Raw genomic sequence first — 26,181 nt, 5'->3', positions numbered from 1 at the left:
TGGCCGTCTAAAAATAGACCACTTCACGCTGCCTTCCCGCTAGGTTTTTGTAGGCGAATTCAAGGCGACTATCTACATTATTTTTAGACGGAACCATTTGACCGGCCAGCTTGAGTGTCCCATCTCCTTCTGAGCGCCCTGCTAACCTAAATATAGTAACCCCTCTCACGATCCCTTTCCCTTCCCCTGCTCTTTCGGGTCATCTTTATTGTAATCGCTGCTCAATAACTCGTTGATGCCTCTGGCGGCACCATTTTGGTGTCTGCGTTTTCTGCTAGTAGTGAAAGCCTGCCTAGCTATGTAAGCAGAAAGATAGAGAGGAGAAAGAATGGATACGGACCGTCTTTCTATTGATTCTAGTCTCGCCAGGACCTCCGCCAGAGACTCAGTCACCTTCCCCAGTTCTCCCGCTGTCATTATGTTCCCCTCCAGGAGCGGGATGGAGTCAAGTAACTCCGATCCCCCAAAGTCGAGTTGTAAATCTAATAGAGGAGGCGAGGCATTAGTTTCGGAGCCGCCAAAGAGGTCTCGAAACTCAGAAGTGTCCTGGTGCCGTAGCGGAACAGGCTGGCAGCACATCGGGTACGCCGGCACGGATGTATAGCCGGCCAGGCATACCGTATGCGGGTTACATCGTATGCAACTACAGGTAGGAATGCTGTTGTAACTAGACATTGTCGAATATTCTGTATGAAATACACTTCGCTACCGAAAACGCGCAATCGGCAGGTGTTGCGTATGCCCCATATAACAGTCCTAGCGACGGTCTTATGCCTCTTTAACCGCCTATAGCCTCTTACAAAGCAATGATTATATACAGTCTATCAATAAATATGAACTGGGTACCAGTATATAGAATAGATATAAAATCTATAAACGGGATAATTCTGGGCTATATTCTACCTATAGCAGTTCTTGACCTATAAGGTCAACTATCCCATTTTAAGGATCTAGAAGAAAAAGTCGGTGAAAGTAAATGCTTTTAGTATAGTAAGTATCCGGGGCCGATAAAAGCTGCTGGTACCTTTCTAGGACGTAAGCGGCTTAGTTTATTACTAGACTAAGGTATGCTCTAATGATTACCCTATAATAAATATACTTACCGGCCGTACGGTAAGTAAAAAGACATTAAATAATAATAAAAGATACAGTACTATAATAATATAATTTACATTGCTATAGTATAGATTATATATTACTTCCTCTTTACAACACACTCCACCTTTCTAAACTTAACCTATACAGGCCAGGCTTAAACTCTTTCTTACTATATACATATCACTATGATTACTATGAGGAAAATAACCGCTTTTAAAGCCGGTTATAGATACTTTTAAGTAGCTTTTAATTACGCGCTACTACTCACACTGTCGAATACTACCCCGACCGCATATTTTTATTTACAAACCAGCCGCTACAGCCATTCCTAAAGGTCTATAAAGGTCTAACTAAGCAATTTCCAGCTTCTTAAATATTAGTAATATTTATAAAAGAGGAAGTAATATAGTAGAAATCGAATTTAGTTTCCGTTTTTGCGGACACATATTATTCTATACACAGGCATGTGTGGATCCCTTTTCCTGATAGGATATATAAAGAGACCCATGATGTACATTCATCGATGACCTCCATAATAAAGCCAGAATCGCTTCTTTACTTTGTTCTTAGTTTAGCCCCGTGTTGCATACTGTCGAGACTGCATTTACTATCGTCGTTTGTGGATGTTGGACCATGCAACATCTGTATAATCCACGAACACAGTGTGAAAGCAGTTTCTGACTTCAGCTATGGAGGTCATTAAGAAGGTACCGTCGGGGCCTTGCCATATACGCTATCAGCAAACGGATCCACAAATATCTATGCATAGAAGAGTTCCTATTTATGGACAAGGAAACCGATTTCGATTTCTTGATGGTAGACATAGTGCAAGATGGCAATACTACGATGTTGATGGTAGACTGGCGCAAGTTGGTGTGATGATATATAACAGCTGTCGTGTTGATTCGGGCGTTTTCACTATCCTTTATAAGATCGTTATGAACTGGCGTCAAGGAAATTAGACTACTCAATACCGCGCCTAACAGTTTGTTGGCGGTCAGCACCGAGAAAGTTTCGAGGCGTTTATGGTGAAGGCGTTTTATTTTGATAGGTCATCCGCCAACTTCCTGTTGTCAAGCACATTGCTGGCCGCAGCTCCTGGAAGTCAGTCATTGGAGCGATTTGGGGTAGCTGGTCATGGCGGGGTCGAAGGGGCGGCGCTTCGGGGCGTCTAATCCACAACCTAGGGGCGGACTAGTTAGTGGTTGCGTCGGGAAATGAACCCCTCTTTAGCGCCTACTCCTGTGCTCAGCAATATCACTCAAACAAAAGAAGCACCACCCACTGACGAGTCTGACATCACCGCCATCAGCTACGTGAACTGCTCACTACCTAGGCTCCTCCCCCATCTACTATGTTTACAAGATTTATACTTTTCCGCAATCATCTCATCAGCAGCATATTTTCTTCCAGCCTGCACACGAGGCCACAGATGAAACGCTGGTACTCCCGGCAGACCCTACTGCGACGCGTGTTTCCGCGACGACCGTGTCAATCAAGTTCTCCGTTTTCAACGCGAAAATCTCGCATCTTCTCAACTTTGCCCTACTCGATGATGTCAGCCTCAGAGTTTGATTATGGGTATATTGAAAACGTGGAAAGACTCAACAACTATCGGCCGGGTGGTTATCATCCCATTCAAATCGACGATCGTCTTCACAAGCGATACCGCATAGTACACAAGCTTGGCCATGGCACGTTCTCGACGGTCTGGCTTGCTCTTGACGAAGGGACGTCGAATTACGTCGCCGTTAAAGTTGGCACCGCAGATGCAGACACGCGGGAGGTAGATATTCTATCTCGGCTTACTACAGGAGTCGCGGACCGCAGCCACGCCGCCCACAAGGCGTCGATGATCCCTACGGTCATCAATCGCTTTAGTCTTGATGGCCCCAATGGGACTCACCCTTGTTTTGCAACAGTCCCGGCGAGATGCAGTCTTATGGATGCGAAAGAGGCGTCAGACCCGAGACTATTTGAGCTTGATGTTGCTCGGTCTCTAGCTGCCCAGCTTGCCATAGCCATTTCTCTTGTTCACTCGCAGGGTTATGCCCATGGAGGTACGTGGTTCTCATCCTCATTGCCACCTCTCTGATAATGACAACGTCCTCCCCTAGACCTTCATCTTGGCAACCTTCTTCTTCAGCTACCTCCTTCTCTCAACGATCTCTCAGTGGATCAGTTGTATGCTAAGTTTGGAGCTCCACAGCCAGAGCCTGTCGTCCGTCTTGACAAAAACTCAACCTCTTCAGCAGCTGGGGTTCCTTCATACGCTGTCCCTACTGTGTGGCTTGGAAAAGCAAGTGATGAAATCACCATAAAGGAGGCAAAGCTATTACTTAGCGACTTCGGTGTCGCCTTTCGCCCGTCAGATAAGTCGCGGTTTAAATCGTATACACCCCTCGTAATCCGTCCGCCCGAGGCGTTCTTTGAACCGACGACGCCTCTCTCCTTTGCGTCAGATATATGGAGCCTCGGCTGTACTATCTTCGAGTTACTTGCTCACAGGTCTCTTATCGACGGAATTCTTACGCCTCAGGACGAAATCACGGCACAGCAGGTCCATTTACAAGGACCTCTGCCGTCGGAGTGGTGGAATAAATGGGAACAGCGGTTCAAATGGTTCGACGAAGCGTGGAAACCGCTCAGTAATAAGCGTGACATATGGACGTGGGATAGGCGTTTCGAGCAATGGGTACAAGAGCCGAGGCAGTCTTGTGGTATGAGTGTTATTGATGAAGAAGAGAAGGCCGCGCTGTTTGAGCTGCTACACTGGATGCTCGCATGGAGGCCTAGAGAGCGGCCAAATGCAGCGGATGTGTTAAACATGGCTTGGATGAAGAGGTGGGCTTTGCCAGCGTACGAGGAGAGTCGGAAGGCTTGGGCATGACGTTTTGCACTACTTGCACAGAAAGCTGACTTTCGAAAGCGGTTTGGTTGTCTGGGAAGTAATTTTCAATGATTTGCGCGAAGTCTTGGCTAGTTATTGTAATTCATATTTTGTTAAAGAGTGCAGCGTTCGACACCCATAAGCGCGTACTCAAGAAAGTGCATTTTTCTCGGTATTGAGCCGCGCGCAGGCAGGGGTCAATGTGGATGTACGATGAGTAGGGAAAGGACTATCCCATAAGTCCCCATGGCCCCGATAATTTTGCTTCCGAAGAGCCGGGAATAAATTCACCGAGGCAAATAGATTATCTAGAACGACGTGATGTACAGCAAGCGATAGTAGACCTAATAGGGTGGTGACAACCCTTTGTGTCCGCGTCAATACAACGGCCCGGCCAGCTTCGTCGGCCGGCTCTCTCGAGTCTCATTTTCATCTATTTGGTGCTAGATCTATTCGGCGTTAATGAAAAGAAACTGAACAGGGGACAGCGATGAACCCTGAGGTGGTCCGGCTTGAGACAGGGAGCGGACCTCAGAGTGCTGGCGATTGGCCTGGATATAAACTGTAGAGCGGCACTTGACTGAGAACGAATGTTAGGGGCATATGACTAAGCAGAACCGGGTAAAACCCGGGTAGGGCACGCAGCACACAAGTGGCTTTGGCGAAACAAAGGAGCGCCGAAGAAAAGCGCACAAGCGGAGAAGGAGCAGAGGAAGGGCGATTTCAGCTTCATGACCATACTAGACCTATCACCACTTGTTTGCAGCGCGTTCGCTTATCGCTCTGTGCATCCGCCCTCTGACAACGAAGAAGCGGGGCGACTTTCGAAGCAGACAAGACAGCTGTCATATTACTCCTCACGCGGAATTGGCGACAAACTGCAGGATTCGTTCACTGTCAGTATCAAAGGGGACATCGTCCGCTCCAAGGACCGGGTGAAGACTTTAGGCGCGATTATGAATACCAATTTCGGCTTCGAGCAATGTTTCCTTTGAAAAATGTTGAGAAAACCCTACCATGACTGATTTGAAGCGAGATCGATCAGGTTACTAAACTTCAGTGCCCTTTTTCAACTCTGTTACGACTCTGTCATAGAACCCCAGTTTTCCAGTAGTAAACGCTCCATACGAGTAGGCTAAAGCCTGGTTCAAGTTGTTACTGAGAGAGGTTGAGAGCAGGTTATCTTCACCCTCCACTGACTTCACCATCTCAACATAGTCTCGCTGCTCGCACCATTTTTCTCTCACGCTTTCCTTCAGGGGGTACCCATCTTGGTCGTAATGTTGGGGTAAGTCAAACGCCCGAGGCATGACTTGAATGAACTCGGGGTATGTGACGAGTCCCCAAGGGACCGTGCATGCCCCCTCCCAATCAATGATTCCTGTCACGTTAAAGCTGGCTTCGTCGACCATGATGTTGCTGTGAAGGAAATCATCGTGGCACAGAGGAAATGGTCCCTCGTTGCGGAAAGGAAGTAGGTTGGCCATGCTTTTGATCTGCGGAGGGAATTCGTCGGTGATTCTGACCATCTCTTCCGCCGAAATTGGGCCTCTCTGCATCATTTGGGTAATTGTTTCCTTGTCGAGCTTGAACTTGGCCTTGTCGGCCCATGCCTCAAAAAAGGCCGCCGCTGTATCGAACGGACCGCCGATCCCCGGAATAGGGCCCGAGTCGTACCCGCCGTCCTCCCTTCGTGTAATAGCTCCAATTTTTGGGAGTCGCAATGACGTCATCTGGACCTACAACAGTAAGTTGCTATACAGTCAGGTCAAAAAGGTGGGTGCCCAGGAACGAACATGACACTCAGCGACAGATCGATAGAAAGTTTTTCGGTACTCTACAGGTATCACACCACCATGTACTTTGTGACCGCCGAGAGCATCCATAGCAACAATACCGGGGAGTATCTCAATCAGCATGAACACATCATTTACAACATTATTCATGTCTGTGTTGTGGGCGAAGACTCGTGGTACCCGTAAGCTGGAATTCTCTTGAATGAACTGCATTGTTGCAATTTCATTTTTCAGATTTTTTCCGTGGGAATATGAGGATTCGCTTCGTATGATGGGAATTCGGGCTGCCCAACAAGTTTTATCGGAGAACTGAAGTTGACGGACGACGTTGTTGAGTCCGCTCGTTATCTGGTCCAGGGTTACACATTCTAAGCCGCGGTTGGCATCAGAGGCTATTCGACACAGCTGATCCCAATTGACTTGTTTGAAACAAGCGATAGCTTGTTGATCACTGTTCTGAAGAAAATCCTGAACTGTTGTCCAGGAGGTTGAGTGTGTAGCCATGGGCAGCCAGCTTCGAAAGAAGTCGATGGTATGCTTCACAGATCTAGCGACTGAGGTGGTAGAGGAGGGCTGATCGGGTCTATATAGGAGGCGATTGTCAAGGGCTGAACCCCTCCAGGGGGCTACAGCGATGATCATCTGCATATTTCAATTGGAGAGTGTGGACAGACAGATAAACTGTCCAATGAGAGCGTGCGTAAGCGCACGCACTTGAGGTGCAAATAACAGCAGTCAGGATCAACAAACTATGGCGGTGTACCAGCAGAATTGTCTATATTTAGAAGTGCGACTCAAAACTACGATGGCTTTGTTCCTTGGAAACAAGCGCTGCTTCGTTGGTTGGTTGTGAGGCAGACACCAGGTCCACTCGTTAGATAATGATTTTCTGTATATACTAATCCTATGCTGGTTTGACACAAAACACGGTACGCATTCAACGGTCTGGTTGTACTACCAGCACCCCGGGCTGCCTGACAAACATATGGGTCACCCGTCTTTTACTCAGTTACACCAAGTCATTCACTGTCCGTCATTTGCAGGACGTGTCCAGCCACACCCCTTGGGGCATGCCTGCCCACGCCCGATATTGGCTCCATCGCACCCCATGGTTGCACAAGTTGTGTAGGCGCTTTTGGATCCTGCAGGCATTTTGACTAAAAGTTCGCAAGCGTGAATCATTTAGCGTTTCATCCTTTGACCACAATTTAATGGACATGTTGAAATCTCACCTCGAAGTGTGACTTAATCAAGGTTAGGCCGGTGTGGTAGAGGATGGCTGGGATAGACGGGAACAAAATGAATCCCGTATAAAGCTGACGAAGACGACGTCGATAAGCTCTCTATTGGAAGTATTTGGCAGCCAAATGGATGAATGTCAAGTCAGGAAGGATTCGTTTCATCTCATCAGGTCTGCGGCCAGGCTTTTATACGCTTTTCGACGTGCCATTAGTGACCTTCCATCTCCCATAAGGGCACCGAATAAGCTGCGTCATGTAATTAGTGTGTTGGACAGAGCCTTCTTTCAACGCTCAGCAATTGACTGACCGTCAATAATTGAAATTCCAGGCCTTTGTTAACTGTGCGGAGTTTGACCTGTTCTGGCTGAGTGCAGGCGTGCTGATGCGGGTGCACATCCAACATGTTTCTTGAACCCAGTCAAGTACCACTTATGTCAGAATTCATTTTTTTAGCCGCTGGAAATCTTTTCCAACCAACGCCCAATACGAGTTGTTACAGTAGTCTGACAGGGTATGGCAAGGGCTATGCGTAATGTAGAAGTGTTTGTTGGTGCAAGGGGGCCACCACAACAGGGCTCAGGCAAGGCCTCCTAAGTTCCTAAGGCTGGCCTTCGATCACACATCCGCACAGTTCTCCCTCAGGGATACGACCGAAGTAAGATACCAGGCTTTTCACAAGCAGCTTTCTAGAGATTCCTTGAAATATTTAGTTCTTGGAGATCTTGCGGAAACGGCCACGCGGCGCCTAAAACTAGCTTTTTACCGCGCCCCATCAAGGGCGAGGACGCTTGCAGAGTACCCGGGTGATATGGACCAAAGACGGCGACTGAGACTGAGTGATTGCCTGTGATATTGTCCGTGCGCCGACCGAACATGGCCGTTCACTTGTTCGCTGGGTGGCTTGCTTAGGGACATGAGTTCAATACGGCCAACTTTCCAGCTTCCTGTAGATGTGATAGGCCACGTTCGACCCTCCGCGCCTTCGCGGCACAATGCTACGATGCACCGCAATCAGAGCCCGGTGCATCAGAATGTTTGAAGTACCCTGCAGCCAACTTGTGGTCATCCACGACATCGAAAGACCCTTCACACAATTTGGATCCTTCCCGGTCCATGTGCTTTGGCCTACAAGGCAAAGATCATCGGCTATTACGTGCCTCTTGCAATTGCAAGTTTGGGGGGGAATTCTAGGCAGCAGTCACTGATTCTCACTTCTAGGCAGACTGAACATGCACATACGTGGTAATCAGTGCTGCGCCGCGACCAGGGAGATGGCCCCACAACCAGGCTAGGGAAATTCACTGCCGATGTGAAGCCTTCACTTCCTGTATATAGACTTGCAGCACTAGAAAGACAAGTCATTGGCGCAGGCTTGTCAAGCACCAATGAATCAACCAAACATTCGACAAGCTAGGAACAAACAACCATTTCGCAGCGGAGTCTTGGTCGCGCCGTACATGAGCGTATCATATCCTGCTCATTTGTGGCTGGCTTCCTCTTGGTTTTTTTTTCTTGTCGAGTACTCTCTTTTGCAACTGTCTTGGCCTCCTGAGCGCCTGAAGAGGTCGACGTTGGCGTCCAAGATGTATGGTCCAGACTTTTTGCTGGCCTTGTGCCCATGCTGACAAGAAACTAATGTGGATAGCATAACTGTAATCTACCCCGCACTTCACCCCACTTCCTGACATTCTGGGCATTCGACCTCACGCATATAGGTGGCTGTCACTTTTGGCGCGCGCGCCATTCACTCGTACCCACTCTGTAGGATACTGTGACGGGTCAGCAAGGAGTGGTGCAGGGAATAATCAAGTCTGGCTTTCCATAGCCATGGTAGGCGCCGGCATATCAACTAGGCATCTGCTCGGAACCTGTACTTGTCCTCGCGAAGGCCGCGTGACTTAATTATGTGTTCGTGTTCCCAGGCTCCTGATACAGCCCACTCTCGACCAATAAGTTGTTACTTGCTTCGTCTGGACATCACGTGGTGACAGAGAGGATTCGGTGCCTTTAACGAGTTGGTTGACCGGAAGTCCTATAACATTCCTATGGTGACAGGAAGAATGGCTGCTTAACTAAGACAGCTGGATAGGTTAGGTACGAACTGCCACGGGATCGAGTGTCACGGGATTGCGTGCCAGGGTGGTGTCAAGGGTATCGCGAGTCATAGCAAAGCCACGACCCCTTGTCTTGCGGCGACGCGCTGCTCGCACAGCGCCGCACAGCGCGATCTCTCTTTCCTCTTCTTCGCGTTACGTCTTATATCTAGATCTAACCGTACGGGTTATCACAATCCATCTACTTCTTCAAACCTTCTCTCTACAGCCGTGACCCTCACACAGATCAGTGGATGATACAGTATATTCAACGAGGGATGAGGATTTTAACCCAAGACTACTGGAGGAGTGTAGATGCACAGTAGCATACAATTCGCTCTGCAGTCGGTTACTCTGAAACCCTGGATTACCTCTTCGCAGCATCCCACCCTTTGACGTGAGACACCCACCTCTCCGCATCAGTCATGGCATTCGACGGAGAGCCCCTGTTTGCTAGGAGAAAAGAAAGAATATTAGCAGGGCTAAACTCCAGCTCCGGGATCACGGCCGCAAACTGAACTGCCAGCCCCCGAACTTCCTTGTTGTGCTTGTCTCGGCTATCCGCATTAGGCAGCTCCTCTTCTGTCTTTTCAAACACAGTGCAGAAAAGCATTCTAATTACATCAGAGTCAGCCAGCTGAAACTCGATTTTCTTGTCGACGCGGCCAGGGCGTATCAAAGCGTCGTCTATACTGCAGGCCCAGCAGATCACTCAAGCAATACAACCATACTCATCCCCATCCATTATGCCACTGCTGACCATACTGAAGATCTGTCACCAACCAAGCCGTCTCTATCACAGTAGTGGGTGGGAGTTTTGCAAGTGCCAAAATAAGTGGGTGCGGGCACGAATAGGTTCACCTGTGCGCAAGTCCCTGCCAAAAAACAACGAGAAAAAGGACCATCAGCCTGTTTACAGAGTTCACAGCGGCCCCTGTACAGTAGAAATTGAAATCGGTTTCCGTCCTTGCGGATAAGGATTATTCTGCGCACAGATGTTTGTGGACCCGGTTGCTGATAGGATATATGATAAGGCCCCGGAGGTACCTTCTTGATAACCCCTATAGCCGAAGATAGAAATTGCTTTTATACTATGTTCGTAGATTAGACCTATATTATATAATCTAATATCTATAAACGGCGGCAATAAATATAGTCTACGATTTATATTATTTTATTACGTCCCTTTATCTATATATATAGAATTAGCTATATTAATACTTTTATCTGCTAATTACTATATATTTAAGGTTAACCTCATAATTCTACTTTAAACTAGATTACGCTAAAACTATAGTACTAAGATATTTACTTTAACGCTAAACTTCTAATTTATATTAATCTACCACTTATTCTAGCTTCGATCACCTCGTTTAGGTCCCTATAACTATAGTTCTTCTATAGGAAACTATTAAAGTATCTTTTTATATACTTAAGATTATAATCTATAGGCTTGCCGAAAAAGTACTACTGCGGATAAGGTCTCTCGAAGCGTAGGTTCATTTTAATACTACTCGATCTATAAATATATCGGCCTTAGAATTATAATAGTCCGCTAATAACCTTGCTAGGTACGATTATATATTAATATAAATAAGATATCTTATACTAATAGTTATACTATAGTACCTAATATCACTATATTATAATATAAGCTAATCCGGGATATAATATCTTCCGGTAAATTTATTAATAATAATATAATAAAGGCTATAGGATATAGTACGTAGACGGTACGTAATATTTAAGTAAATCTTTAATATTTTAAGAATATAAAAGCTCCTTCTAATAGATCCGGATACCTAAGGATTATTATACCGCCTATATTAAGTACTTTATACGACCGGTTAATCGAAAAACCGAACCTTTATTAAAATAAAATAATTATATTCCTTTAAAATAAATTCGAGATTTTAATAACGGCTTTAAATATTAATTATATTTTAGCTTTAGCTAGATAAAGTAAAAAAGTAGCCTAATATATTTTTTAAGAGCAAAATATAGATCTATAGGACTTTTACCTCTACGGGTTATTAGCTTTCCGATCTTATTATTTAGTCTTTATAGACGAGTTAGGGTGCGATAAGCGTGCGGGCTTCTGGCGGACTGGAAGGTCCCCTTTGGGAGTAACCCTAGTTTAGGTTGCTCGATTATATCGCGACCGACGGTACTAGGTCTTGCTCCCTTATATGTAAAATAGTATTATCTGCTTATATATCTTTTAGAGTATTATTAATAATACGATATTTGAGAGCTTTATTAAGGAGCTCCTCTCTTTTTATAGGAGATGGCCTGAGCCGGATGTTACGGCCAGCTAGTCGTAGGGGTATGTTTGCAGAAGTTGAGGCTGCGATACTCAGTAACAGTGTCGTAAGTCGGTGGATGTAATAATCAACTGATTATTACACGTCTCTGTCGGATAGCTTCAAGGAAGCTACTATCTGTCAATCGTAGATGGGTAAGGCTTCGGTGATCAATCGTAGTCTTGTCAAAGGTGATAGCTGAAAGCGGAAGTGAATCCTGATACGAAGTTAACTACTGAAGAGCTATGGAAGTCTGTCCTTGAGCCCAGCTCAAGTCCATCTTATATACAAGTCCTGATCTCAATCCCGTCGCCTGGATCTCACAAGTCCATTGGTGTTCCGTTGACCGATCAGTGGGTCCGGGGTGTGATCAGTTTATCTTATCTTCACGTGACCTGTACCATAGTTCTTCCGTATCCGTAGGGGGGGCTACTGACGTTCCTTGTCCTGTCTGCATATATGGCGTACCGTAGCCGCCGCAGCCTGCGGGGCGGGCCTTGGTTATGGTTATGCATGTTGGGTCGTAACACAACGGCTTCATTCACCTGTGGATTTATACCGCCATTCCTTTCTTTCTCGGCATTTGTTGATAGGCTTTGTAAAGCAACCAGGCGACGATAGCAACAACAAAAAATGCTAGCACATACCAAAGGTATGAATATAGCCATTTTGTTGCTCTAGTCCATATGCTAGAAGGTTGATTATCCCATCGAGTGCTGATGGACCCCATTTTGCCAAGACCATAAGGCTCCATCTTTACTCCAAAAAGACGGATATAACAGCATTTAATTGGGCAATTGTTACCAGACAATAAATCCAATTGGATCTACCCCAACTCACACCCAGTTTTGTTAAGAGCAGATAGAGCCAACTAGATGTATTAACTGGAAATATTTCTAAATATCTGCCCAATTGAATGCCTTTACATCGGCCTTTTTGGAGTAAAAGTGGAGGTCTATGGTCTTGGCAAAATGGGGTCCATCAGCACCCGATGGGATACCAACGTGACAGATCTTCAGTATGGTCAGCAGTGGCATAATGAATGTGGGATAAAGTTGGTTGTATTGCTTAGAGTGGTCTGCTGGGCCTGCAGTAGATCTATATAAACGAGTGGCCTCTATCCCTTGTAGGGCAATCCTGGCCCGACTATGTGGTTAACTGAGTAATGACTGTATGCGGCGAGTTTCACCTAAGCGAGGGTATCCCAGGTTCTGTGTCAGGGCGACAGCGTGGCTACCAGCGAGTAACGGCATAACTGTCTTGATTGATTTTCTATGTTGTTGTAAAGGATAAGTGGCCAATTGGCCAGATACATCGAGATATGCTACACTACATGAAACAGATGCAAATAAGCCATATTTGGGTTAAGAAACAATAGCCGATGCATAGTCGAGATGCTTGACTCGGTTATGCAATGTGGGCCTGACATTCTGTCACAACGCCAAAACTTTTTGATACAGAACTTGGCCCAGCCGGGTATAGGATTCATCAAATCAACCATAGCCTCAAAATCGTTGCAGAACAACCGCTTAAAAGACTCGTAAATCATCTGAAAACCGTGTAACGAGAGATCATCTGGATGAGGTCCAATCTGCTGCCCCATCATCCCCATCATCGTCTGATGGAACGTCCAACAAAACCTGTCATCCATTTTCGACGTAGCGAGTCTACAACAAAATACTGAGTGAATATATTCTTATCGAGTATGTCGTCGCTCATGAAGAGGGCAGGCTATCTTCGTACAGGACGTTTCTTTATTCACAAGTCAACAATAGATGGCAGAAAAAGGATGCACATTTTGTACGTCATGTTCGAAAATGCGAGTTTCATTCACGGCAATCTCACGTGATGAGAGGTAGCGGGGTAGCGGGGTATGTGAAATTAATGCCTTAAAACCCAGGTTTAACTTACCTAACAGTGATATCTTACTATTCTTCAGCACTGAGAGCACCCAGGGATATCCTCGCTTAAGTGAAACTTACTGTACAGTAGTTGTCACTGTAGCAAAACAAGAGACACATAATTTAACTAGCCTACTTTTAGTAGCAGAAAACCTGAAAGTCTCTTTTTAGGGACATGACAGCTGTTGGAGATAGATCCACATACATCGCTGTAAACAGCGCACCATTAGACCCATGCAGGGGTAGGCCTAATTTGCTGCTTACCTGCATGAGGTAGATGTGACCTCGGTTAGATAGATGCGTATTTAGCTGGCCACAACAGTGGCCACTTTGACCTCTTTTACTCCTCAGTAGTACGAATACACTCTTCTGCTCAATCTGTTAATTGCACGCCCAGCTGGCTGCCACACTGTCGCTGACAACAGCCACAATCTAGCCAATGGCGATCATCGTGAGTGAAAGGTCTCATGGCGAAGGTGCACCCTGCTCGACTTGGGGCCAATAGACCGACGAGTCGGGGCTGTCAGCTATAACGTTAGACTTGGACATTGCATATTTGAGTCGTGCAGCCAACCTGTGCTGGATTCTCTGTGTTGAATTGACGCCTGTGTCTGAAACAACGACAGCTAAAATAGGCTTATTCGATTTATTGCAATAATTATGCAAGAACCGGTGAGAACGGATAGATTAAAGACAGAGTCCCGCTTTGATCGGGATGGCGAGAGTTCCTCAATCAAATACAACAATGCTCTTTGATCAACGAACACCAGGTGTATTGCATCGAATTGATATCGTCTATCTAACACTCTGTTGCAATAAGGGATATTGGCATTGTAGCTATGGATCTTTATTTTTGTTGTGTTTAAGATTAGATAGATGTATCGATAGTCAATATAGGGTGGGAGGGAGAACGGGATAAGGCAGACGTACAGTGGCACTCGTGTTGTTCCACCAACAGTTAGCACAGCCGCCCTTTCGTAGTCCGTATACCCTCAGGGGACTGCAATACCACACATTGTTTCCAGGGCCCATTCGCGCGGGCGCATCGGTCGCACGGGGGACGACGCTCAACGCCGGTAGCCTGTACCAATGTAGCGATAACGCGATATCCATAGGCTAAAGTGAGCGGTTTACTCTGTTTCCGAGGAATAAGCTCGCGGGCTACAGCGGAACAGGACAGAATCTCGATGGTTCGGCTGGTGCGCATGGAGCCTTCAACGCCAAGCCGATCCAGTAGGTCACCGCCGGCTGAAGAATTAATCAGTAAAGACAAAAAAGACAGAATAAGAGATAACGTACTATCGCAAAGCACGGGAGGCCGAGAGGTAGACATAGGAAATAATGGCAGAGGCGGAGAAGGACCAATAACAAGAACAAGCAACTGACGTAAGTCACATCAATAAGGGACTAAAAAAGGCAACAGAAGAAATCAGAACAGAAATATACAGAAAGTAGCTTAGTCAAGGTAAGCCAGGCGTAAGCGACAGGAAGATCGCCAAACGGTAAAAGGGTGGGTAAACAGCGGGGGAATTAGAAGGATGAATTCGAAGCTGATTGGCTACTAATACAAAGTCAGAAGTCTAGATATTTTACTTCCTCCCACGTAAACTTGATCTTTTAGGTCGTTTGGTAGGACTTTCTCCATCGTCGCTGTCATCAATATACTCTATTTCTCCAGTGGAGAAGTTAGCCTTTCCTAACGGAAGGCAATCCTGAATAGCTTTCGCTGAGAAATACCGCCTCGTGATATAACGCTACTGCGTCTTTATAGTTTTGAACTTAGCTGGGAGTTTTAACGTCGGGGTTGTACTGATTTCTTTTCCATATTTATGAAGACGTCGAGTCTATATTTGAGCCTTACGTTTTTTAAATATGCTTAGATGAAGTATATGTATTAAGGTTCGTTTCGTAAGGTGACGAACGAGACGCTTTAAATTTTTATCAATATGTGTGATCGTTAAATGAAGATGCCGGCTGTTTCTTTCTAATGCGAATATAATAGCGGTGGTGTCTAGTGATGAAATACTAGTTCTAGTATGTTGAGGTTTTATATGATTGATAGCTGGTGTTAACTGCGGACTATTGGCTGGCTTATAGACAAAAACAGTTATCTATGAAACTTTTTTATGCTCGAAGAAGTTTATGTTGATGATCGTGGTTTATACTAGATGTCGCTGGCAAGTCTGGGTTGTATCTAAGAAGGAAAGTTCATCAGAGCCATTCTAGTTCCCCTCCTAGAAATAGGCGCTTCATATCCGTAATGCTGTGGCATCCTAGGTTATCTCTTTGGGAATTCCATCGGTTCACTCATTTTGCTTACACCTTATCTAGCTTTATGCACTGGGGCTGACGTCCCTGCTCTTCTGATGACAACCAGGCTGACGACAACCCTACTGATGACAACCTATCGATAAAAACATTTCTATTAGCTATAACTATGCGCTTATAATTAAAGTCTATACTAAGGTTACAAGTCTGCTAATACTAGTATCTGCTTTCAGCATGCCCGGATTACGGTTCACCTGCCTTCAGTTAACCTGTTGTGCACTGTCCGCAAACATAGATATAGAAAAGCCTGTGGACGAGATTCTGGAGCATTGCGTAACTATTAAACGATGTAAGGACTGGAAATAAGCAACCCCAAGGATAGTTTAGGAGCAGCACATAATATCATTAATGCGTCTGGAATTGTCCTACTGACTGAAACACTGAGCTGAAGCATCAATCTGCTCTGATATAATGCTGACGAAAAACACGAAAGATCCTTACACCCACAACATAAAATTCTTTCTCTTAGCACCCGCTGTCTCCTCTATAAGTTAGAGCAGTTTTTGACTCAGAGGCATTTATACAGACTAAGGAGCTAAAGTCTCGGTGCCAGATGCACCGTTACAAGCAAGCCCCCAGGCTTTGAATCACACCAAGAAATAAACTCTGTTGTTGAAACGAATTTAGACATTTAGACTCAAAGCTTGAATTACCTCAAGGGGTAAACTCTCTTAGTGCAACATTGAAACCCTAGAAAGTAAAGTAAGAGACTCCCCACAACTCCGCAGAGTACTTAAACGGCATACTCACCGATGCCCTCGTATGTTTGGATCATCTGTATATCTCTTACTAAGATTTGAAATCAGCGTGTCATAGTTGAGGTATGATCAGTCTCCTGTCGTTTTGCCCCCAAGCTAACGATGTAGGTCACGGTACTCCACCGAGCACGAAATTCAGTATGACCAGAATTCGCCGAGTTCCACCACCTGCACTGGATAATACCTCGCCTCCGATATGTCGGTTATGTGGAGCGCTTAGTACCCGGCACATCACAAGATCGTCCAACCGTAAAGGCAACGCCGGAAGACCGTACTACAAATGCTGCTTTTGCGACAAATTCTACTGTTTTGCGGATCGCCGAGGTTGCCACCCAAGCAACCCTGATTGCTACTGTGGTCACCCCAGCAGGATGCAAGTTGCCGGTCGTGAACGAAATCCATCGGGTGGACTTCACTATGTTTGTCAGCAAGGAACCTGCAACTTCTACTTGCCTCGGGTCGATAAGAATGACCAACAGGAGTGTGTGGTTGACGACGCCGTGGTATCCCTCCTAGCCGGACTTTCCATTATATAACACGTTCTTTGACGGTGCGGGTAGCGAGGAAATGCTGAGATTTGGAAGTCTCGGAAGCGGAAGATAGTCTGCTCTTGGCCTGCAATAACAGCTCAGTCCATGCCCACGAACCTCCGGCCGACCCCGGACCCCCAGCTCCCAATCGCCTATGCTCATGACCTCGCGAATTTGAAATAATGTAGCCTGATCAATCTTGACAACTCGAGACTTCAACTCCTGTGAACCGAGCAGACTAACAAGCGCTGCCGTAGTTGTCTAACCGAAGAGGGAGAAGAATTATACGGGAGGGTTGATCTGAAAGAGGCAATCTAACCTCCTAGGCCAACTAGGTCAGTCGTAGTCACGCTTGGATTCTGATCAAAAGACTCGCCAAATCGTGATAAATTGTTCATGAGGTGTCTGTTTAGTCTGACCACGCTTGGTCAAACTTATAGATACCCGTGTGTCCTCCCTGATTACCTAACATACTCGAAGACTTTAGCTAAGAGCCCGGTTTGCATCTGCTACGAGAACTCCGTTTCTGTGAAGTATGCTGAGTCTCGTGTCCTATCCGCCGTAATCATCGATTATTCCAAAGAACGATGCAACACCCCCAAGTGACTCGCCACAACCAACACCACACTTGGCCTCGAAGACAGAACTTGAACCCCCAATGAAATTCTCACCGGAGATTAAGGTGGAGGTAGCAGTAGAAACTCCAGCCGAACCCGAGGCCCGACAAACGACGGATACAAAGCTATGCTGCCACGGAACTCGGAGGTGTTGGCCGCCATTAGTTGTGTTTCAGGCAATTAGCAGACTTTCTCCTCAACGTCTTACCGTACATGGTACTAACTGAACCCCTGAGGACACTCCAGACAGATTGCAGATTGTTTAAATATGCCCGTTACGGCATTCATAGTATGTTATTAAACATTCTGCCAATACCTCGTCAGCACCTCACAGTACAAGACTGTTACTTGGACACCGCCAGGCCTCGCCCGGCTCCATTCTCTCACGCGACCTGTGCGCCTCGCTACGAGCTGCATGTTATTGCACATCATTGCAGCCCACCTTGGCGGCGAGAGTCCTGTGGCGGCCAACGCAGCTCACAGCCAAACGCCGAACGTGTAGGCTAACGAGCAGAGAAGAGCGGCCACACCCTGTGCTACATTGCCAGAAGTAACACAAACCCGTAGGACGTAGATATTGCACAGCTCGACGGGGCCATGGAAGGCGAGCAGAAAGGGGTCGTATACTGTTGGTCCAAGGCAACGTCACAGAAGAGGTCCCAGCTGTCTGTTCAAACAACCTGCAATGGACAGATAGAGAATGGGCTGCGTAAAAAGAAGCAACGGGGGACTCGGGACATGGCCCCAAAGGCGGCGAGGGCGGCGAGGGCGGCGAGGGCTGATGTCCACGGCGGTGGGCATTAGCCAAGGGAAAACTCGTACCCATGCTCCCTGCGGCGGTGAGTTTGTCATCATGGTCGCAACGGCGGTTGTGGCCGCCACTGGGTACCACGGAGAGCACGGAGAATTGCGACTGGACGAGGCGAACTTGATGGTATGTGCAAGAGGGGAGCAAGGCAAAGAAAGAAAGGTGCGATGACGGGTCCCCCCGGGCTGCACTTTTGTCAAGGGGGAAGAGGTTCGTTCGGGGGATGTAGGTCGTGATTTTGGCACTAAACGCTGCCGCTGCCATGCGTGCGCCTTCCGTTGACGTCAACTCCCAGTTTGCAGCTGCTGTCCAGAAGGGCCGTCCGCTCGCCCCTGGCCCTTCCCTGGACTATCTCGTCTTCGACTCTTTTTCCCTCGCATGTTTTCACTTCTTCCCTCGACTAAACGGAGCAAAGCAACATCTCGTGATGAGGACTTGCTGCCTTTCCTTTCCCTGCCTTCACGATCGGCGCGGGCTGCCCCATCCCTCCGCACGCGGCGCCCCAGCTCGTCAGCCTCACGTCCCTCCCACAAGCCGCGACCGTCGCAACCGTCGCAGCCGTGTCCACCGGGCCACGCGAGTTGATCTCCCTTCTTTCTCGCTCGTTTCGAACCGTCATTGCCGCTGGTGCCTTGCGAAGAACGTTCAGAGCCGCGTGTCACCTCAATGCTCGTCGTCCCGACTCTGCAGGATGCGAATGCCAACCCACGTCGCCGCGTGGCCGGTATTCAACCCGTGTTATCGCCCTCACCGCCTGCGCCCGGCCGAGCTCCGACCACCGCTGTAGCCGGAGCCGATGCCACTGAAAGAATCCGAGGAGGCCGTGTTGCTCGAATATCCAAACCCCGGCCACGAGCGCTGCTTCACCCTCTACGTCGACTCCTCCCGTATACCGACCAAGTCCGCAGCCAGTTTCGTCGGAGCCGTCACGGTGCCATCACCACAATGGATTACCGCACCCAATCGTACACATTTCTATGGGATACCACCATGGCCCAGAGGGGAACCGGGCGAAGCGGAACGAAAGCGGGTGCCTGGTGGACGGAGGGAGGACGAGAGACATTATCGGCACCCGCTATCGAGGCCGGCCGGTGCACGGTCCGTGCCGCTCGGCGCATGTCACGTCGGGGACGATGTGCCTTGGTTTGCATCAATATGAAGATGTATTCACCAATGCCCTATGAGCTTGTCTGACGTGTCATGATATTCCACAGCTTGCCTTGCTCAAGTAAGTAAGATAGACTCAGCCTAGAACAGACCAAGCCAGCCAAGAAGTTGCCACGCTCTCGTCTCGCCAACCGAAGGAAGGCCCTTCAGTGTTCACATTTGGCCATCCTCATGATCTCATCTGCCAATTCAATCACTCTTTCAGCGCGCATTTTCCTTTCCAACACCTTGTTAGAACAAGAGGCTGTCCGGTTTGGAGTACGCCACTTCACCTCGTCTTACATTACAGCACTACCTCTTCTCCCGTCCGCCGCTAACAGACCGGTATCATCCCACGCCCGGTTCCATGTCCAATCCCCCCGGGTTCACGGCCATTGGCTGTGGTGACAACCTAACAAACCCAACCCCCCCCCCCCCATATTGTCTTTTCATTCAATAGTCCCGAATCCTATGAGTAATTAGTAAGTAGCCTACCAATTACCAGCCTGGACCTCACGTCACCCCGTCCCTCTAACCAGGGCACGGCAAACACCTACACCCTCATTCAAAGTAAGCTTGCTCCAAGCCCCCGGTGAATCGCTCCGCCAACCTCAACAGCTCTCGTTCGATGCCGATGGGGTCGCCACCGTCTTCGTCCGCCTCACCCGCCTCGTTTTTCTTGATCAGGATCCCCAGTGTGGCTCGCTGCCCACTCAGCCCCTTTTCGAGGTCGGCTGAGGCGCTCCGTCGCCAGCGTAACTCCTTGCTAGTCTCTTGCGCCTGTATACACAGCATCGAGCCTGTCGCCTCGATACCCCGAATCTTGTGTGTTACGTCGGTCAACCCGTCAGCCGTTAATACGTCGTCGTCATGTTCATCCAGCCGAATCCCCCACTCTCGGACGTAGACGTAGGCGTGGGACCGCGATCCCTCTCTATTCCCTTCTAGTCTGGCTTTCGTAAGCCTCTTCGCCTCCGCCAGCCTGTGGTCGCCGACGAGTATCGCCTCCTGGAATGCCTTGGCCAGGTTGCATAGCAAGCTCTCTACCCGCTCCTCCCGGTCCTGGTTGACCTTGGCGGCGCCCCAGAGCGCCGCGTGTGCGTCGATGGTGCTTTCGAGCGTCCCGGCGAACGCCAGCAGCCGCGCCGAGGCCCTACGCCGGACCCGCAACCGTCGCCCCGACGCCTGGTCCCACATCTTAATCAACAACCACTATTCCACTGCCTGTCCAACCCGTCCACGGCTGCTCCACACCGCACAGAGGAACACCAAACACCACCCAGCCGTCGCCAACCAAAACAAGAACAGAGGGGGTCTGGCGCCGTCGACAAATCCGGTGGAAAGTTTGCAATCATGGAGCCGGGCGGCTCTGCCTCGCCCGTCTTTCGCAGACTGGCTGTGTTCCAGTTCGTCCCCCTCGTACACGTGTGCATCGGCATGGTGGCTATTGCTTACCTCCGCATCGCCGAACGCGCCGTCCCAGAGCCCCTCGCATCGACAAAGCCCTCTACGGTGAAGATATGTGCGACTCTTTTCGCCCTCCGCGCGATGACGCCCGACGACCCGGACAACGCACCGACGCCCTTCCAGCTGCTTGGCCTCGACCCGTTGTCAGCGCCCTTCTACCCACCGGGTAGCTCTGCATTTCCCGGGTCCTGCGAGCGACAGAAGGCGGAGGGGCAACGCGCGGCGCAAAAGGCGTTTGTCACAGCGAGCAACTTCGCCGCGACGATGATCATCAACGACGCCGCAAGGATGCAGTATTTGCTCAGGGTGCAGCCGGAGATAGAGAGCTGGGCAGGCAGGGTGAGGGCCGTCGACGGACTCTGTGGTCAGGTGTGGCGGGACATGGGATGGGTGGTTTAGATGCGGTGACTGAGAATTCTGTTTGTTGGCCTCTGAAGCCCTTTTTTTCTGCAAGACATTGCGGATATGAATTGCCACACAAGATGGCCCACGGACCACACAAGATGGCCCACGGACCACACACAGTATAGGGTCATGGGTCGATGCTTGCAGCCGTGTGGTGTAATTTTTTCATTCTTGCTGTTTGCGTATTTGTATGTTGGTTGTTCGATTGTTTGTTTGCTTGCAAGAGGTTTCACCGCTAGGGCCCGGGAAGAGTGCGTAATAGGCGTGGCAGTCAAGGAAATAGATAAGCTCTCAAGGCGTATGTATTGGGATAGAACTTCTGGGGGGTTTGGCGGAGCGGTCGGCATAGCACAGGCCATTCGAATCATTAGGTTCGGTCCGCGGTTATGTCTTCGCATGATTTTCGTTAAGAGGCACTTTCTCAGCCTATAGCTCACCGCCGTCTCTTCATCAAGAACCGCTACGCAACGTCCGACGGAATTCGCACACGCGTTGTGACCGACGGGGTCAGTAAGTCACCCTCCCGGCTCATCACGGGCGACGGACTCCTAACGGGATGGATCTAGGCAACATCTCGACCCTCGCAGCCGAGCACAAACTACAGCGAGCGAAGGCGGATATCCGGCCGACGCGGGCGCGGATGATCTGGCGCAAGCGCGAGCATCTCCTGGCGGCCGCCCGAGGCGACGACGACGGCGCCGGCGCCGGCGACGCGGTCGTGTTACTGGAGGAGATGGACCCCGGGTTCGAGTACCTCGCGCACCTCGCGCACCTCGGGTGGCAGGACGAAGTCTCAGGAGAGCGGGGGTGGCTTCAGTCGTGGGACGTGGGAGAGGGGTTCGTTACCTGGTTGGAGAGGCATTTTGCCAGGTGGCGGGGGGAGTGGGCTGCGGGAAGGCCAGCACTAGCAGCGACTATTGACGGCGAGGATGGTGGAAAGGACGGCGGGGATGCTGCTGTGAGAGATGCCGCTGGCGCTGGAGTCGTTCCCGATGACATGGCTGCGTTATTGGCGGGTGTCCCCCGTGCTCAGAGGAAGGCGACCACGATAGAAGTCCCGCCGCCGAAGAATACAGAGAAGACGACCTTGATAGAGACGAGCGCCAAGCAGACGGGCCCGGTAGTGGGTCCCGGTGAGCCACTTGGGGGTTCCGGTCTTCCGGGCAGACGAGTCGAAGACGACCATGACCGGGACCCCGCGCTGATGTAGCGGCTTGTCCTCGGGTTTCTTCAGGACAACCAACTGCGACACAAAGCTAAAGCTTCGGTAATAATGCACCTTCATCATTATCTTCTGTTCTGCATCATGTAGTTACGTATCCAATCGGGTCGTAACACCCACCGCTAAGACCTGCCGGCGACATCTTAACCGCTGCACCATTCCCACCTTTGCAAACTTCCGCTTCTGCAGATATAGTGAAACCACCAGCTTACTAAATATGCTGAGACATTCTGTGTTCCTTTCAATTCCACCCTCGAGACTTCTTTTTCGACAATCCAGCAAACCTCGCTCACATTTCTAATTACTTTCACATATAGTCATTTTCTGCCGATTAGGTTAACGCTCTCGCTGCCCTATGGTCATAGCCCACGAACGAAAGTCAGGCAAAAGCCAGCGATAATTTGCATGGCCCTGGCGAAGGCCTTAATGATCTCATCAAATCACAATCAATGGGTCCTCAGATAATGATTCACAAAGCTTTAAGTGATCTACATCCAAAGAACAAGGTGCGTATTCTATATGCCACAGTGGCCGTGCCATGCCGTAGGTGCTGACTGTGCGCTTCTCTGCAGTAAACAACTCTGTTTTCGATTCGAGGCATACTTTGTCTCCATGCAATGTTCCGTCTTCCCTTACCCTCCGGAGCCGGCCTCGACTGTCAATCGCCCTCTTTTATCAATCGCTTATTTGGGCTGCTACGACAACCGCCTCGCCCGCGAAGAGTCGTTGGAGTATATCCGTCGCCCACCTCGGAGCCGTCGGCCAAGCAGGGCCAACGCGTCTCTCTATGCTAAACAGCTCGCCCAAATCACCCCCGCCGAACCCCTCCAAGACCCCTACATCGTGGCCTTGCTCATCGCGCTCGCCCAGTCCCAGTAGCGTTGATGCGCCCGCGCCGATGTGCCTTCTGCTCCCGAGAGCTTCCGGGTATGTGCCAGCCATGCCAGACTGTCTCGCATGATATATCGCTGACTTTGGCCTGAGCAGGTTCGCGTGCTTCTGAGCGATACGAAGAACAATTTGCACATCAACTTGTATACCGCCGACGTGCCTGCTGCCGCTCTCGATAAATTCTCGAGCACTCACGAAGTCCCTCGTACCGCCTCGGGTATCCTCGTCCGCTGCTTCCACATTTCCTTTCAATCGTACTTTCCTCGTTTCAGGAACAGCTAGCGCGCGCCATGTTCCTGCGTTGCCTGAAGCGGACCCCGGAGTCCGACACGCAGGGGAACAGGTAGCTTGCGCGGCGACAATAGACAAGGGCACGGTACGCGACCAATACTTGAAGCCTGACGTAAATAAAGAGCAGCAGAATACTGCACACTCCGTATCAAAAAGAAAAACCGCCATATGCAAAGCAACAGAAGGGGTACCGCAAGGCATCAGTCAGAAGCTCTGCAAAGAAAAGCGGGACACTAGCAGAGCCCTCCTGGAGCACCAGCGCTTTCGTTAAGCAGCAGCCCTTCCAGTGAACACCAGGCGTTTGCTCACCCTGCTGGTAGTCAGAGCGCAGAATCCAGTCAAGTGAACCGAGACAGAATAGTGCTAGAGGGTGCCATTCAATGAGTATGAGCTGTCCATGAGAAAGTGGAACTGGTTTTGGGGCTCCACGCGGTACTGTTCCCAACAAAGGCCAAGCCGAAGTGGCAAACACGACAACATAATCCGGATTCGGTGCGGGTACAATGATGGTTTAAGCCCGCCACTTGCCTCCTTCCTGACCACATCTGCTTCAATCTCTCGAGTCGACCTCGGTAATACTGTGCACCGGAAGCTTGGTGAAGCGAAGGAGAAATTAGTGCCTAGATGGTCCTAATCATCTTAACGAAATCATTTCATCCTCTACCAAGACTTCAATACTTAAACCCCACTTCCTCCTATCGCAACTCCGCCCTGTTTAGACTTGATCATCGGCTTATATACGAACTAATCTTCTCGCAGTCACTCGCTCGCATAGTAACACGGGCCATCCTCGCAGTGTCCTCTATAGCGCCGATCATAGTAGCACTACTCAATACTCCGCTACATAGCGACCATATCTAATAGTAGCCAAGGAACTACTCTTCCACTGCGGTATATCATCTTGGTTGCCGCAGCTGTTGAGGGTAATTAACCATAACAGTATCGTCGACAAGATCATTACTACATGAAGTGTATAATGAACCCCTTACTTGGCTGAGAGGGCCGGGTCTTCCGTATAAAGAGATCCACAACCGCCGCTTCAATAGATCTTTTCTAGGCCTGTCTCTTGGGCCGCTACAAGTTCACTTCTGTACTAAGTTAAAGAAGTAAGTAAATATTACTTGGTAACCCTAAATGAAATTACGGAAGGGATTTGGTACTTGTACTAGGAAAAAATAGAAGTAGCATATTAATAGCGGCGTCACTCATCGCATTAACCCATTATGTCTTCAACTTTTTTCTGTACTTTGCCTTGAGAAGCCCCCATTCTCCTGATCATTGGGGGCGGACTCGAGGTCAAGGTATCCTTTTGAGAGGGTATGTTGTTGTTGTTGTTGTTGTTGTATTTAACGCCGTGGCGGAAGGACCTAGGCCCTTACCGCAGACCTCCCTAAGGGTATATGGCGTGGAGGGCCGTGAGCCAAGGCTACCTACTCTACAGTACGTCGTCTCTTTACATCGTCCTCCAAATCATGCCTTGTGGCCACTACGCGTTCTATCTGTCCCCGGTTCCCGCTGGTGCCCCAGTTTCATTCTTTCCTAAATCGTCCCTTGGAATCGGGGGGTTCTTTATAGTCTGCACTCACATCTACGTATGTATAGGTGCTGCTACCGCGGACAGATCTTCTGGAAGAAATTTGTTACGCGGAGAAAGGCCTCGAAGCCTCGTGGGTCGGTGATTAATCTCTTGAAGTAGGCCTCGAGAGACCCCATAGGGCCTATGGGCTCGGGCGTACTGCGAGAGTGGAGGGTCGGCCACCGTTGCCTCCTTGCCAGCGTTAGTCGACAGTAGACCAGGTGATCCACGTCTTTCGCCTCTCCACAAGAGCACGTCATTAGAGCGTCTTCGTAGTTAAAACGTCGATGATATTGCTCAAAGTCTCCGTGACCCGATCGTGCTGCCAGCAGGTGGTGTAACGTAGCCCGCGGCAAGGCCAGTTCAGGAGGGCTGCATAGAGCTGCCTCAAGCCCCAAGTCCGCGTACCGCGGCCTTCGCTCTTTATACCACATCTCCTGTGCTGGCTCTGTAGTTTTTCCCTTGCAAGCCGCTTGATGCCCGCTAGTGTTGCCATTTGACCCATCCGCGCCGGCAGTGTCGTTCCTTCTTTGGCCAGCCGGTCCGCGGCCTCGTTTCCTTCGATGCCCTGGTGTCCCGGAGACCAGTGCGTCCGTACATCAAAATCCTGGCTGCTTCTTGGATTTCGAGGAACGCCTCTTGTGACGAGTCCGGGCCTTGCCGCGGATACCTTGTATAACGCTGGTGTTGTCGATACATATGTGGATTGGATGACCGCGATTGGTGAGCAGAGCCCTTCTGAGGCCGGCTCGCGCTCCTTCGACCTCGGCGTCGAACACTTCTGCCAGTCCGAGTCGGCCGCACCCTTGCGCTATGCGTT

At 49.2% G+C, this 26,181-nt stretch overlaps 11 protein-coding genes across 11 annotated transcripts; 4 read left to right on the top strand and 7 right to left on the bottom strand.

The window, feature by feature from the left end:
- Positions 1–165: 165 nt before the first annotated feature.
- Positions 166–675, bottom strand: BDP55DRAFT_638557 (uncharacterized protein; the record flags this gene model as incomplete). The annotated part of the gene is made up of 1 exon (XM_060573129.1): positions 166–675. The coding sequence occupies one exon, from the start codon at positions 673–675 to the stop codon at positions 166–168; it is 510 nt and encodes a 169-aa protein (XP_060422426.1).
- Positions 676–2,653: 1,978 nt separating this feature from the next.
- Positions 2,654–3,988, top strand: BDP55DRAFT_734741 (kinase-like domain-containing protein; the record flags this gene model as incomplete). Its single annotated transcript, XM_060580242.1, has 2 exons — positions 2,654–3,158; positions 3,216–3,988. The coding sequence occupies 2 exons, from the start codon at positions 2,654–2,656 to the stop codon at positions 3,986–3,988; spliced, it is 1,278 nt and encodes a 425-aa protein (XP_060422425.1).
- A 1,049-nt stretch (positions 3,989–5,037) lies between these two features.
- BDP55DRAFT_566735 (kinase-like domain-containing protein) lies at positions 5,038–6,288 on the bottom strand (the record flags this gene model as incomplete). The annotated part of the gene is made up of 2 exons (XM_060570535.1): positions 5,038–5,727; positions 5,785–6,288. 2 exons carry the CDS (start codon positions 6,286–6,288, stop codon positions 5,038–5,040), a joined length of 1,194 nt encoding a protein of 397 aa, XP_060422424.1.
- Positions 6,289–9,278: 2,990 nt separating this feature from the next.
- On the bottom strand, positions 9,279–9,846 carry BDP55DRAFT_684928 (uncharacterized protein). Its single transcript, XM_060576428.1, has one exon. The coding sequence runs from the start codon at positions 9,729–9,731 to the stop codon at positions 9,486–9,488; it is 246 nt and encodes an 81-aa protein (XP_060422423.1). The 5' UTR covers positions 9,732–9,846; the 3' UTR covers positions 9,279–9,485.
- A 1,873-nt stretch (positions 9,847–11,719) lies between these two features.
- BDP55DRAFT_684927 (uncharacterized protein) lies at positions 11,720–12,299 on the bottom strand. The gene is made up of 2 exons (XM_060576427.1): positions 12,161–12,299; positions 11,720–12,073 (listed from the first exon to the last, which is right to left on the bottom strand). The coding sequence occupies exons 1-2, from the start codon at positions 12,204–12,206 to the stop codon at positions 11,808–11,810; spliced, it is 312 nt and encodes a 103-aa protein (XP_060422422.1). The 5' UTR covers positions 12,207–12,299; the 3' UTR covers positions 11,720–11,807.
- Positions 12,300–14,260: 1,961 nt separating this feature from the next.
- BDP55DRAFT_422495 (uncharacterized protein) lies at positions 14,261–14,819 on the bottom strand. Its single transcript, XM_060567462.1, has 2 exons — positions 14,622–14,819; positions 14,261–14,570 (listed from the first exon to the last, which is right to left on the bottom strand). Exons 1-2 carry the CDS (start codon positions 14,653–14,655, stop codon positions 14,281–14,283), a joined length of 324 nt encoding a protein of 107 aa, XP_060422421.1. The 5' UTR covers positions 14,656–14,819; the 3' UTR covers positions 14,261–14,280.
- A 3,230-nt stretch (positions 14,820–18,049) lies between these two features.
- BDP55DRAFT_422479 (uncharacterized protein) lies at positions 18,050–19,232 on the top strand. The gene is made up of 2 exons (XM_060567461.1): positions 18,050–18,489; positions 18,659–19,232. Exons 1-2 carry the CDS (start codon positions 18,256–18,258, stop codon positions 19,148–19,150), a joined length of 726 nt encoding a protein of 241 aa, XP_060422420.1. The 5' UTR covers positions 18,050–18,255; the 3' UTR covers positions 19,151–19,232.
- An 838-nt stretch (positions 19,233–20,070) lies between these two features.
- On the bottom strand, positions 20,071–20,706 carry BDP55DRAFT_734738 (uncharacterized protein; the record flags this gene model as incomplete). The annotated part of the gene is made up of 1 exon (XM_060580241.1): positions 20,071–20,706. The coding sequence occupies one exon, from the start codon at positions 20,704–20,706 to the stop codon at positions 20,071–20,073; it is 636 nt and encodes a 211-aa protein (XP_060422419.1).
- A 240-nt stretch (positions 20,707–20,946) lies between these two features.
- On the top strand, positions 20,947–21,375 carry BDP55DRAFT_566748 (uncharacterized protein; the record flags this gene model as incomplete). Its single annotated transcript, XM_060570536.1, has 1 exon — positions 20,947–21,375. The coding sequence occupies one exon, from the start codon at positions 20,947–20,949 to the stop codon at positions 21,373–21,375; it is 429 nt and encodes a 142-aa protein (XP_060422418.1).
- BDP55DRAFT_760956 (uncharacterized protein) lies at positions 20,947–22,345 on the top strand. The gene is made up of 3 exons (XM_060580858.1): positions 20,947–21,752; positions 21,814–21,891; positions 21,948–22,345. Exons 1-3 carry the CDS (start codon positions 21,442–21,444, stop codon positions 22,300–22,302), a joined length of 744 nt encoding a protein of 247 aa, XP_060422417.1. The 5' UTR covers positions 20,947–21,441; the 3' UTR covers positions 22,303–22,345.
- A 933-nt stretch (positions 22,346–23,278) lies between these two features.
- On the bottom strand, positions 23,279–23,986 carry BDP55DRAFT_638552 (uncharacterized protein; the record flags this gene model as incomplete). The annotated part of the gene is made up of 1 exon (XM_060573128.1): positions 23,279–23,986. The coding sequence occupies one exon, from the start codon at positions 23,984–23,986 to the stop codon at positions 23,279–23,281; it is 708 nt and encodes a 235-aa protein (XP_060422416.1).
- Positions 23,987–26,181: the final 2,195 nt, after the last annotated feature.

The sequence above is a fragment of the Colletotrichum godetiae genome, assembly GCF_030913485.1.
Source record: "Colletotrichum godetiae strain CBS 193.32 chromosome Unknown BDP55scaffold_87, whole genome shotgun sequence".
Taxonomy (NCBI): Eukaryota; Fungi; Ascomycota; class Sordariomycetes; order Glomerellales; family Glomerellaceae; genus Colletotrichum; species Colletotrichum godetiae.
The sequence above is the reverse complement of the archived record's forward strand: the minus strand, read 5'-3'. Positions and strand labels throughout refer to the sequence as shown.